Raw genomic sequence first — 13,023 nt, 5'->3', positions numbered from 1 at the left:
GATTGGAATCGAACCCAAGGCTCTTTGGTTTGTGGGCAGATGCTCTAACCATTGAGCAAACTAACCAGGGCTACATTTCATTTTTTTTTGCATTTATCTTCAGATAGAGTGGGACGGAGAGAGAGAGAAACATCGATGTGAGAGAGACACATCGAGGGGTTGCCATCCACACGACCCCAGCTGGGGCCAGGGACAAACTGCAACGGAGGTACGTGCCCTTAGCGGGAACCGAACCAGGGATCCTCTGGTCTGTGGGCCGATGCTCTAACCGCTGAGCCAAACAGGCCAGGGCTACATTTCAGTTTAATAAATGAATAAATGGATGCTCATATATGAATAAAGGATATGTTCAAGGCCACATAGCTAAAAAGTGCCAGAACCAGAATGCTAGCCCAGGAGCATTAGACCTGAATTTCTACACTGCAGCCCTCAGAAATATGGCTGCCTCTCTAGATTAGCATCACCCCCTTTGCCTAACCATCCTGTAGCTGCTTGTACCTTCTGAACTCTCTAACCTGGTGCTGTCAAATATGGTAGCCACTAACCACATGGGACTACTGAACACTTGAAATGTGGCTAGTATGAATAGAAATGTGCTGCAATGAAAATAGACATATGAGATTTCAAAGTCTTAATGCAAAAAAATAAAAGAATGCAACAAATCTCAAATATTTTTTATATTTATTACCTGTGGAAATGATAATGTTTTGGATTTACTAAATTTAATAAAATGTATTATTAATATACATTCCACTTATGTCTTTTTATGTTTTAAAATGTGGCTACTAGAACATTCAAAATTGGTTTGCTGTCTGTGTTCTGTATCTGTTGGAAGCACCATTCCAATACACCTTCTCCCGCATCCTTCCCTCCTTCCTCCTTTTTTTTTTCCTTTATTGATTTTAGAGAGAGAGGGAGTGAGAGGGAGCAAGAGATAGAAACATCAATGAAAGAGAACATTGATTGGCTGCCTCCTGCATGCCCTCGACTGGGGATCAGGCCCACAATCTGGGCATGTGTCCTGGCTGGGAATTGAACCAGCGACTTCTTGGTGCATGGGTTGACGCTACACCACTGAACCACACCGATCCGACTCCTTCCTCCTTTCTTATTTTTATCTGAAATGGCTTTTTGAACTGGGTCATGGCCTTTAGTGGAGAATAGACTTGATCCCCCCACATTCTATTTTGTATATGGACCTTTGGCCCCCAAAATCTATTTAAAAAAAATCTCTTGATATTTTTTTTTTTTTTTTTTTTTTTAATCCTCACCCGAGGATATTTTTCCTTTTTTTTTTTTGTACGGATAGAGTGGGAGGAAGAGAGAGAGAGAGAAACATCGACGTGAAGGGACACATCGAGTGGCTGCCACCCGCACGACCAACCAGGGCCGGGGACAAACTGCAACCGAAGTACGTGCCCTTAGCGGAAACCGAACCCGGGTCTCTCCGGACCGCAGGCCGACGCTTTAACCGCTGAGCCAAACTGGCCAGGGCTCTCTTGATAGTTTCTTTCCCATTGCTCTGAGAAAAGAACATGGCATAAGAAACGTAGTCCTTGTTACAGAGACTTACTCTGGTCATCCATGGGCCAAATTCAATGCCATAGATACCACTCTGGTGTTTGCTTTCTCCTGGGCATGTAAATTAAAACTCCGCCCCTTTCCAGCTCTGTCTCTTCTGTGAGGCTCCTGTGAGAATGATGGGATTATGTAAATTGTAGGTACTTAAACAGTATCTATTGAGTGACTCATGACAGGAAATAGTTCTGTGTCTTATTTTTTTAGAATATGTCTTTATTGATTTTTTAGAGAGAGAGGAAAGGAGAGAGAGATAGAAACATTGATGTGAGAGAGAAACATCCGTTGGCTGCCTCCTGTACGCCCCTTACTGGGGATTGAGCCCGAAACCTGGGCACATGCCCTGACCGGGAATCGAACCAGGGTCTCTCAGTCCATGGGACGATGTTCAATCCACTGAGCCACAAATTCTGTGTCATATTTAATAAAGATAGAGAGGAACTTGGTGTTTTAAGGGAAAGATCCACATCTCTGCTCATCTGTTTTCTCCAGCTCAATTGTGGTGTTGGCAATATCTATGGTGGTGGTGATGGTTGGGGGGAGTCAGTGGTTGAACCTCTGCTTTTTTTGGTGTCACTCTTGGTAGAAGTAGCAGGGTATGTAATTTTTCCTGAGATCATGAGGTTGGTGGTGGCAGAGTTCACAGTGTTGGCATTTGAGATGATGATGGTGTCAATGTTGGCAAAAGGGCTTCTGATTTTGGGGGAGACAGATAAAATATTGTATTTTGTTTGTATCATAGCCCTAGAATTCTTGGTAGCATTTAGCCATTTTTGGATGTCCTCTTCAAATACGTGGGGCATTTCCTTTTGCAGGTAGTTCTTTAGCATTTGAACTATTTGGAGTCCAACACAACATTTTTTCTTCTTGCATTTCTGTACCTCTTTCTCATACACAGCACACTGGTTTCTGCATCTCCCAAAACTCATTAAGCATCTTGAGCCAAATAATTCTGCACAAAGAAAAGAGAAAACCACTGGGCTAAGGTTAATAACTAGATATACTCTTTTTTTTTTTTATGAATTTTTATTTTTTTGTTACAGATATTTTAACTTTTTACCCCATTGGCACCCCCCACCCCACCCCACCTCCGCCCCGTCCCCGGCTTAGTTGTCCATGTCCATTGGTCATGCATACATGCATATAAGTTCTGTGGTTTATCTCTTCCCCTCTTCTGAGGGATGTCAGTCTGTGCCCTACTTCCATGTGTCTGGGTCTACTGTATTCCTCAGACTGTTATGTTCATTATATTCCGTATATAAGACGACATGGAGGGACCTGGAAAGTATTATCCTAAGTGAAAGAAGCCAAGCAGAAAAAGACAAATAACTAGATATACTCTTAAAGCTCCTGGAGGGAGCGGAATAGAGTAAGAGGGAATTTTTAATGCTAAGTCTTCAGTACGGTGTTTAGGGATGTTGATAGAGGCCCCTGGAAGACCAAGAGAATCTCTGTACACCTATAAAATCTAAAATAAGTCTCTCTATTCTCCTCTCATTGAATTACTTAAAAAATCTAGGGCACACAGAGGAAAGAAGAAAAGGGAATCCAAATATCTGCTTCTGGATAGGATTTTCGACCTCCAACTTAGCATCTTAGACACTTGTAGGGAGGGCATCACTACTTCTCCCCATTATCCTAGGAAATACCAACAAGAGTAAAATCTGCCATAAAACTAATTCAAGACAGAATTTCAAAAGAGAGACATGAAAGCATGGGACAGACTGATGAATGTCAGCAAGAAGGGGCTGGGGAAGAGATTAACCAAAGAATTTATAGGCATATATGCATAACCTATGGACACAGGCAATAGTGCGGTGAAGGCCTGGGAGTGGTGGGAGTAGGGTGAAGGGGGTCAATGAGGGAAAAACGGGGGGACATCTGTAACACTTTCAACAATAAAGATAAATTAAACAAACATTGGGAGGAGGGCGTCAATGGGGTAAAAAAGGAGAAACATCTGTAACAAAAATAAAATTTAAATAAATAAATAAATCAATAAAACAAACAAAAACAAAAGAGAATCAATAGGACTTTCAGGAGTGCTGGCAGTGGTTTATGGCCTCACCCTTGCCCTGTGGTGACAACAGCTTGGCCTGTGGTTCCTGGGGCATGGTGTTCTACCATTTTCAGCCTCTCTGGACACTCTGTTCCTCAGAGGTATTACTCATTATCATAGCCTCATCTCTATCCGGATAAGCCCCACACTGTTATCTGTAGCTCTGAATTCCCTGCTCAGTTTAGTACCTCATCTTCATCTGTGCAATGATTTTTTCTATCGCAATGTCTCACCTTTTAATTTCGGAATCAAGAAAGTTTTTTCTCACTCATCTTAACAATTCAATTGACAATGTTCACACACATTGCAATGTTGCTTCTCACTAAAGACAAAATGATAAAATTCTTGTATTTCAAGCATCTACATTGATTAACTCTGTTCCACGCAAATGGAATTTGAGGCTCAAAGTGGCTAAGTGACTTTACCCAAGATGACAGTCATACTTGCTTATGTTACTATCCTTCTCTTTGGATCTCAAGATAAAAATATTAGAAATATCTTTGACTCTTTTACTTTGCCTTCCCTGACCTATTGCCTATTATTCCAAATAGCTGGATGATTCTTGTATTCTAAAACATGTCTCAATGCTTTGCTCTTCATTTCAAAAAACAACTGCCAATCCTCTGTTTCAGCCTTGTGCCACAGTGTATTCCTAGATGCTCTTATGGGTAATTTGTGGGTTTCAAGACAAAAAGACCAAGAGAAGCGATGACACTGTAAAAATCTGCTAAAGTTGAGATGGAGAACATAAGCCTGTTTACTGGATCCTAAAGGAGATTTTTTTTTTTTTTTTTAGCGTAAGGGTAAGGGTAAGGATTTTCTCCTTATTATAACAAAGTACAAACTGATAGGAACCTTTGCTTGAAGAGGTGGTTTAAATTAGAAATGGAGCAAAGATGAGGAAGTCTTGGGCTGAGTCCCAGATAGCTCTGTAGAGGGAAGGAAGGCAGCTTTATATGTTGGACAGTTTCTGAGTATACACAAAAAAATCTTGCTTCTGCTGTAGCTGGCTCCTGGTGCGTCCCCATCAGACTCAGTCTGGGGTTGGGGCCTATGGGGACACATGGGGAATGGCACATGACTGATGCAATAAGTAGACTCTTCAACCATCTCTTTGGGCAACTCATCTTTCAGCATCTCTTGGGGTTCCCATTGTCATGGACAACCAAGTTCCTGCTTCCTCACACTGACCCCTGTAAAACCCAGGATTCCACATTACCTGTGTTCACCTGGTACTGTAGCATGAGGCTGGCAAAGACAGGAAAAAGGAGCTTCATGGCTGGGTACCAGAGAGGAAGGCTTAGATCTGGGTTGGTGATCTTGAGCTCCAGGTTTGGTGATCTTGCTCTCCAGCCTTTATTGGCCTCTTCATGGCCTTAGGCCATGAGCAGTGATGCGCATCCAAAACTCACAACAGTTGTGTTTTCTCTGATTCTGTTTGAGAACAACCTTTTCTGAACACTTTCTGCAACACATTTCCTGCTCTCAATCCTGGGGGCAATACAAGACATAAGATAGGAAAAAAGTGCAGGCCCTTTGCATCTTTCTTTCTGTAAGTTTGAGTAGGGCGAGAATACTTTATTTGCTTCACTATTTGTCAGTTAATTATGCCCAAGGTACTCAGTGTGTAAGGCCTGGAAGAGCAGAAATTGCTATAACCATAGACTCCTGGAGTCTAGAGACTGTCTTTTTTGTACTGATGCCTCCAATGGCCACCATGGCTACTAAATCAACCTAAGCATTCACTACTAGTTTGTTAAATGAGTTTGTGGGAAGTATCTCTTGGCATAACTTTAACTCATTTTTTATTGAGATATAACTGACATGTAACATTATATTAGTTTCAAGTGCACAGAATAACGATTCAATATATGTATATATGATAGAATGATCACAATGTCTAGTTAACATCCATCACCACACATAGTACAATTGCTTTTCCTGTGATGAGAACTTTTAAGATGTACTCTCTTAGCAACTTTTTCTTTTTTAAAATAGGTTTCTATTGATTTTTTTAGAGAAAGAGGAAGGGAGAGAGAGATAGAAACATTGATGTGAGAGAGAAATATTCATCAGCTGCCTCCTGCGCACCCCCTACTGGGGATCGAGCCTGCAACCTGGCATGTGCCCTGACTGAGAATTGAACCAGGATCTATCTCTCAGTGCATGGGACAATGTTCAAACCACTGAGCAACACTGGCAAGGCATAACTTTCAAATAAACAATACAATATTATCAACTATAGTCACCCTGCTGTACATTACACCCACAGAATTTATTTATGTTATAACCAGTCATGTGTGCCTCTTGACCACTTTCACCCATTTTGCCCCTCACTTCTGGCAACCACCAATCTTTTCTCTGCATTTATGAGTTTTTTTGCTTTGTTTTTAGGTTCCACATATAAGTGAGATCACATGGTATTTGTCTTTCTCTATCTAACTTACATAGGTTCATTCGTGTTGTTGCAAATAACATGATTTCTTTCTTTTTTATGGCTGAATAATATTCATATATATACGATATATATATATATATATCAATATATATATATATATATATATATCAATCACATTTTCTTTATCCATTCATCCATCAATGGACACTTAGGTTGATGTTTGGCCATTGTAAATAATGATACAATGAACACGGGATTGCATAGATCTTTTTCAGATAGTGTTTTTGTTTCCTTCAGAAAAATACCCAGAAGTGCAATTTCTGGATTATATGGTAGTTTTGTTTGTAATTTTTTGAGGAACCTCCATACTGTCTTGCACCAGTCTGTATTCCCACCAACAGTGCACAAAGACTCCCTTTTCTCTGCATCCTTGTCAGCACTTGTTACTTTCAATCTTTTTGATTATAGCCATTTTAACAGGTGTGATGTAATATTTCATTGTGGTTTTGATTTGCATTTTTCTGATAATTAGTGATGTTGAGCACCTTTTCACGCACCTCTGGGCCATCTGTATGTCTTCTTTGGAAAAAAAATGTTTATCAAATCTTCTGTCCATTTTTTTGTTTGTTTGTTAATCCTTACCCAAGAATATTTTTCCATTGATTTTTTTTTTTTTTTTAGATAGAGTGGAAGGGAGGGAGGGAGAGAGAGAGAGAAACATTGATGTGAGAAAGACATATTGACTGTCTCCCGCATGACCCCGACTGGGGCTGGGGATTGAACCTGCAACCCAGGTACATGCCCTTGATGGGGAATCAAATCTGTGACCCTTTGGTCTGCAGGTTGATGCTCTAACTGCTGAGCTAAACCGGCCAGGGCTGCAGAGAAGTTTTTATTTATTTATTTATTTATTTATTTATTTATTTATTTATTTATTTATTTATTTTTATCCTCACCCGAGGACATTTTTTTCAGATAAAGTGGAAGGGAGAGAGAGAGAAACATCAACGTGAAAGGGACACATTGAGTGGCCGCCACCCACACGACCCAGTCAAGGCCGGGGACAAACTACAACCGAGGCACGTGCCCCCAGCAGGAACCGAACCCAGGTCTCTCCAGACCACAGGCCAACACTCTAACTGCTGAGCCAAACCGGCCAGGGTGAGAAGTTTTTAATTTTAATGAAGTTCACCTTATAGATGATTTCTTTCATAGATCATGCCTTTGGTCAGTCATGGAATTCTTCAGCTCTAGGATTTTTGATTAAAAAAAAAAGATTTCCATTTATTCTTTTAAACTTATTTTGTTTATGTATTGTTATACTAGTTTTATTAATTGTCTATCTATTTTTTTTTTTTTTTGTAGTTCACTGAAAGTCTTTAAACAGATTATTCCGAGTGCTTGCTTCAGCAGCACATATACAAAAAAAAAAAAAAAAAAGGATTATTCTGAAATCTTTGTCAGTCAGTTCACACAGATCTCCATTTTTTAGGGTCAGTTATTGGAGCTTTATTAGATTCTTAGTTTTCTGGCTGGGCTCTGCAGTTGATCAATTGCAGGCTGGGCTTTGTGTTTACTTGGGGCTGATGGCTTTGCTCCCTGGTGGATTCATTGGCTGTGCCCTGTGGTTGGGCAGGGTCACTGCTTGCTGAGGGGTGTCTGGTTGGGTGGGGCTGCTGTCTGTGTTGTGATCTTGGGTAACGCTCTTGGCTGGGCTCCTCGATCAGGTTGGGATATTGGTTGGGTTCCATGGTCAGCATGGCCACTGAGTGTGCTCTGCAGTCAAGTGGGGCTGTTGGCTGGGCTCTGCAATAGGCCATGGTTGCTGGGCTCTATGGTCAAACAAGGCCAGTTGCTGGGCTCACTGGTTAAGTGTGAATACAGCCTGAGTTTCTTGGCAGGGCACTGCTGCTGGTTGGATTCTATAATTGTGCAGGTCTGCTGGCTAGTCTTTGCAATCAGCCCTGGTTGGGTGGGGTTGCAATCTGTGCCCCCTGGTCAGGTGGTCCTTCTACCTGGATTCTGTGTTTAGGCAAGGATGCAGGCTGGGCTTCATGGTTTGGTGGGGCTACTGGCTGGGCTCTGAAGTTGGTCAGATGCAGGCTGGGCTCTGTGTTTACTTGGGGCTGATGGCTTTGCTCCCAGGTAGATTCATTTGCTGTGCTCTGTGGTTGGGCAGGGTCACTGACTATGTTCCATAATCAGGCAGGACCACAGTCTGTGCTCCATGACTGGGCTGGACGACTGACGGATGACCCCAGCCAGACAGAAATGCTTACTGTGCTGCCTGACAAAAGGGACTGCTGACTTTGTTTCACAGGTGGGAGGAGCCACTGACTGGCCTCTCTGAGCAAGGTCACTGACTGGGATGTGGTTCCATTGCCAAGATCCATCTCACTGGTTACTGTGAGCTCTGCTCCCTTCTTTGTTTGAGTTGCCTTCATGTGGTCTAGGTTTGTCATTTCCTCTGGGTTCTCCAAGACAGAAGTGGGCCTCCAGAAAGTGTCCCAGAAATGCTGGGGAAGCGGAATGTCTGCCTCAGGTTCTCTGTTCTCCACTAGAGAAACTGAAGGCCCAGGGGATCACGCTTGATGTGGTGCTATGCTGGCCTGGGAAAGGGGCATTGTGGTCAAAGTGAGCCTGCCCTACTTGCCCTTCAAATGCGATTTTCTCGGTATGTTTCATTTTGTGTTTGTGCGTGTGTGTGTTTGTGTGTATGTGTGCACACACACTGCAAGGGGATGCTTCAGCCTTACTCCCAACAACCATAGGGCTTGAGCAGAACAAGGGCAAGAAAAGAGTTTCATCTGAGAAGCACAACTGTGTTCAGATGAGGGTGGGAACAGAGGACAAGGAAGACACGTTCCTCTGGCCCTAGGATCAAAACACATTTACTCCTGCAAAGAAGCAAATGATCTGAAAATCATCTGGAAACTGAGCCTGCCTGCATAGCCCCAGGAGCAAATGGGCAGGCAAGCAATGCCATCTGGCACAAAAGACCCAGAGCAGAAGAAGCAACGTGTTTTAAAAAATAATAACTGGCCTGGCCGGTGTGGCTCAGTGGTTGACTCATGCACCAACAGGTCGCTGGGTTTGATTCCTGGTCAGGGCACATGCCCAGGTTGTGGGCCCAACCCCCAGTGGGAAGCATGCAGGAGTCAGCCAATCGATGTTCTCTCTCATCGATGTTTCTATCTTTCTCTCCCTCTCCCTTCCTCTCTCTCTAAAATCAATAAAGAAAAAGAAAAAAACAACTGTTCCTAGACTCACAAACAGGTGTTTCTGAGGGCAAGTGCATGCCAGATAAGTACTGGTGCTTCCTGAGAGTTGACAGGACTACAGAGCTGCCTCCTTGCTTCTTCACTCTAGGCCTTCATGTGTCCTCTGAACACTTAACTTGGGACATGACCTTCAGGTCCCGATTCTAGGCTTCAAGGGCTCTTTGCAGGCACTGCAGCCTGAGGCTGATCTGGTTCCTGTCCCATCTTCCTGGCAGTCACAGAAAGTTGCCTTCACCCAGGGGTGAATTTGGTCCTCAGTGTGGGTCAATGCTGGCCCTCAGCACTCCTGAATGGGGTCAGGGAGGGTGGGCAAGACTTTGGAAAGCTAAGCACGAGGCAGTCCTGGGTAAAGGATAGTCTTGTTCACTGGATGGTTTGGTAGCGGTGGCTGAAGAACAGGTTGATGACAGATGGGTCAGCCACAGGAGATGGGTCCCCCAGGTCATAGTCATTCTGAGCGATCTTCCAAAACACTGGCCTCATGATTTTCCCTGAGCGGGTTTTAGGCAAACCCATGCATTCTGGATGTAACCTGGTGTAGCAGTGGGGCCAATTTTTTCTCTAATCTGCTTCTTGAGCTCCTCCTTGAGAGGTGGGCTGAAGGTATAACCATGGCACAAGGTGACAAAGTGATAGAGGCATTTGCTCTTCACAGGATGAGGGTGGCTGACCACGGCTGCCTCTGCGATAGCCTGATGTTCCACACGTGCTGACTCCACCTCCGCCGTGCTCAGCAGGTGTCCAGATACAGTCAGCATGTCATCAGTCCTGCCAGAGATCCAGTAATAGCTGTCCTGATCCAGCCGGCAACCATCTCCTGCCACAAGGTACCCAGGGAACTTCTTTTTTTTCTTTATTGATTTTAGAGAGAGAGGAAGTGAGAGGAAGAGAGAGATAGAAATATCGATGAGAGAGAACATCGATTGGCTGCCTCTTGCATGCCCTGCACCTGGACATATGTCCTGACTGGGAATTGAACTGGCGACCTCTTGATGCATGGGTTGACGCTCAATCACTGAGCCACACCGGCCGGACCCCAGGGAGCTTCTTAAAGTAGGTGGTCTCAAAGCGTCCATGATCCCCATAGACTGTGTGTATGATCCCTTGGCCAGGGCTGCTTGAACACCAGATAGCCTTCAGCTTCACCTTCCAACTCTTCCTCAGACTCATTCAGGATTGCAGGAGCTACACCAAAGAATGGGAAGGTAGCAGAACCAGGCTTCATGGGTGTTGCACCAGGGAGGGGGCCAGCATATGGCCACCTACCTCTGTTTGCCAGAAGGTGTCCACAGTGGAACAACATTGGGCACCTACAACCTGGTGGTACCACAGCCAGGCCTTGGGGTTGATGGGTTCACCTACTGTGCCTAACACCTGTAAGGATGCCTGGTTATGCCTGGTGACACGCTTATCTCCAAAATTTACGAGCAGGTGGATAGCTGTAGGTGCTATGTAGAACTTGGTCACCTTGTACTTGTCCACAATACTTCACATGTGGCTCACGTCCAGGTATGTGGGGATCCCCTCAAAAAAAACACTGTTGGCCAGTGTTCCATTGGTGACACAGGAATGGCTAGTGATCCAGCCAATGTCTTCTGTGCACCAGAACACGTCCTCTGCATGGAAGTCAAACATGTACTTGCAGGTTGTGGGCACATAGAGCACGTACCCTCCAACTATATGTACCACACCCTTGGTTTTGCCTGTGGAGCCACTGGTGTACAGGATGAAGAACGAGTCCTCAGCATCACACCACACAGGTTCACACTCATCCTCTGCCTTGTGCATGAGTTCATGCCACCACAAGTCAATCCCCTCATTCCAAGAAATCAGTCTTGATGTGGCTTCTTTAATTTTCTAGCTGTAGGACTTTCATTCAGCTCGATTTCAGGTGGTTCTGAATGATGGTTGTTCTTTAGTTTAGTTGTAATTTTGATGTGGTTGTTGAGGGAGGCAAGTACCATGTTTACCGACACCATCTTGACCGGAAGTCCAGTTCTGGAGTTGTCATAAAGGTATCTTGTCTGTGCATAGTCGTTCATTTGTATTTCCAGAGGCCTCCTATTCCACCATTTTGCTTACTTCAACATTTCGGGGCCATCACTATGGTTGCAATAGGGACTGAATCTGAGTGGGTTCATAAGAGTGACAGTGGGGCTGGAGAGAATGAAGAGCTTTGAGTAGCGAGAGCATTCAGAACAATTGTTATGTAAGGTTTGAAGGAAGGATCGTAGACGTGCTGTTCAATCTTCCTTTAATACTCTCCTTCCCAGCTCCTGTCATGAGATAACTCCTACTTATCTCTCAAGTCTTTACTTAGTTGTAATTTCCAAAGCAAGGTTCATTAAGCTCTTACTAATTTATTTCATTCAATAGACATTTACTGAGCATGTATCATGCTCTAGAAACTGTCTCAGGGGCTGGTAATATGGTAATGTATACCACAGGCAGTTCCTGCCATCACGGAGCTTACATTAAGTGGTTTTAGAGAATGAGAAAAATCACATGTTATTCTTATCCTCAATGAGCTTTCTGTTTCCAGATGGCTGTTGCCGAGGGCTCTGTAAAAAATGGAAATGACAAATTTAGATGCCACTAGTTTGCCCAGTTGTGTGATTTTCTTCAGCACTGGGGTTGGCCTTTCCCATACAGATGAATGCATAAAACAAAAGTGTTTGGGTTGTTAATATGTTGACAAGAGAGTAGGGAAGTAATGAATCATGGAGTTTAGGCTGATAAAGAAAAGTGAAGAGGGAAGAATTTGATTGACACATGGGATGTATTTGAGTCAAGGGAGTATAGGTCTTGGTGATTTCAAAGAGAAGCAATTCCATAATAACACAATGAGGGAGTTGGAAGTGTGTGGGGGAGCTATCAGAGAAGGCAAAGGTAGGCAGAAAGGGTTCAGTTCAGCTCATACAGCTGATGCATTAATGAGACCCTGGAAAAGTCATTTCATGCTTGTGAGCCTCACCTTCCTAATTTTAAAACTGCTAACAAGCAAAAACAGTGGCATATCCAAACAATAGAATGCTAATCAACAATTGAGAAAGGATTACTAATACATGCAACAACATGGATGAATCTCAAAATAATGATGCTTATGAACGAAGCCATACAGAAAAGAGTATAGCTATGTGATTCCATTTACATAAAACTCTAGGAAATGCAAACTAATCACTAGTGAGAAAATACAGACCATTTGTTGTCCAGAGGGCTACGGCAGAGGGAGGGACAGACTGCAAAGGTGCATAAGAAATATTTTCTGGGATGATGGAAATATTCTGAAACCTTGATTGTGGTGGTGGTTTTGTGTGTGTATACAGCTGCCAAACTCATCAAATTGTACACTTTAAATTGAAGCAGTTTATTTTATATAAATTATACCCAATAAAGTAGATATTTAAAAAAATTAATTTATTTTTGTTACAGATGTTTCTCCTTTTTCCTCCATTGACACCCTCCTCCTGTTCCCCCCCCCCCCCACCTTTCCCCACAGCATTGTTGTCTGTGTCCATTGGTTATGCTTTATGTAGAAGTTCTTTGGTTTATCTCTTCCCTTCCCCCACATCCTTCTTCTGAGGTTTGTCAGTCTGAACCCTACTTCTATGTCTCTGGTTCTATTTCATTTATCAGCTTATTTTGTTCAATATATTCCACAAATAAGTGAGATCATGTGATACTTGTCTTTCTCTGACTGGCTTATT

The 13,023-nt window shown here is 43.2% G+C and overlaps 1 protein-coding gene and 1 pseudogene across 1 annotated transcript; both read right to left on the bottom strand.

Moving 5' to 3' along the window:
- Positions 1 to 2,093: 2,093 nt before the first annotated feature.
- On the bottom strand, positions 2,094 to 4,914 carry DEFB129 (defensin beta 129). Its single transcript, XM_036244190.1, has 2 exons — positions 4,857 to 4,914; positions 2,094 to 2,530 (listed from the first exon to the last, which is right to left on the bottom strand). Exons 1-2 carry the CDS (start codon positions 4,912 to 4,914, stop codon positions 2,094 to 2,096), a joined length of 495 nt encoding a protein of 164 aa, XP_036100083.1.
- Positions 4,915 to 9,679: 4,765 nt separating this feature from the next.
- LOC118619049 lies at positions 9,680 to 11,199 on the bottom strand (annotated as a pseudogene).
- Between the last annotated feature and the right edge of the window lie 1,824 nt (positions 11,200 to 13,023).

The sequence above is a fragment of the Molossus molossus genome, unplaced genomic scaffold (genome assembly GCF_014108415.1).
Source record: "Molossus molossus isolate mMolMol1 unplaced genomic scaffold, mMolMol1.p scaffold_m16_p_6, whole genome shotgun sequence".
Classification (NCBI taxonomy): domain Eukaryota; kingdom Metazoa; phylum Chordata; class Mammalia; order Chiroptera; family Molossidae; genus Molossus; species Molossus molossus.
This window is presented reverse-complemented; position numbering and strand designations above follow the sequence as displayed.

Excerpts from the sequence above, each read along its gene's own strand:
- DEFB129 (XM_036244190.1), bottom strand. The coding sequence starts at position 4,914 with ATGAAGCTCCTTTTTCCTGTCTTTGCCAGCCTCATGCTACAGTACCAG. Across the intron at positions 2,531-4,856 it reads ACAGTACCAGGTGAACACAG|AATTATTTGGCTCAAGATGC; the intron begins GTAATGTGGAAT and ends TTCTTTGTGCAG.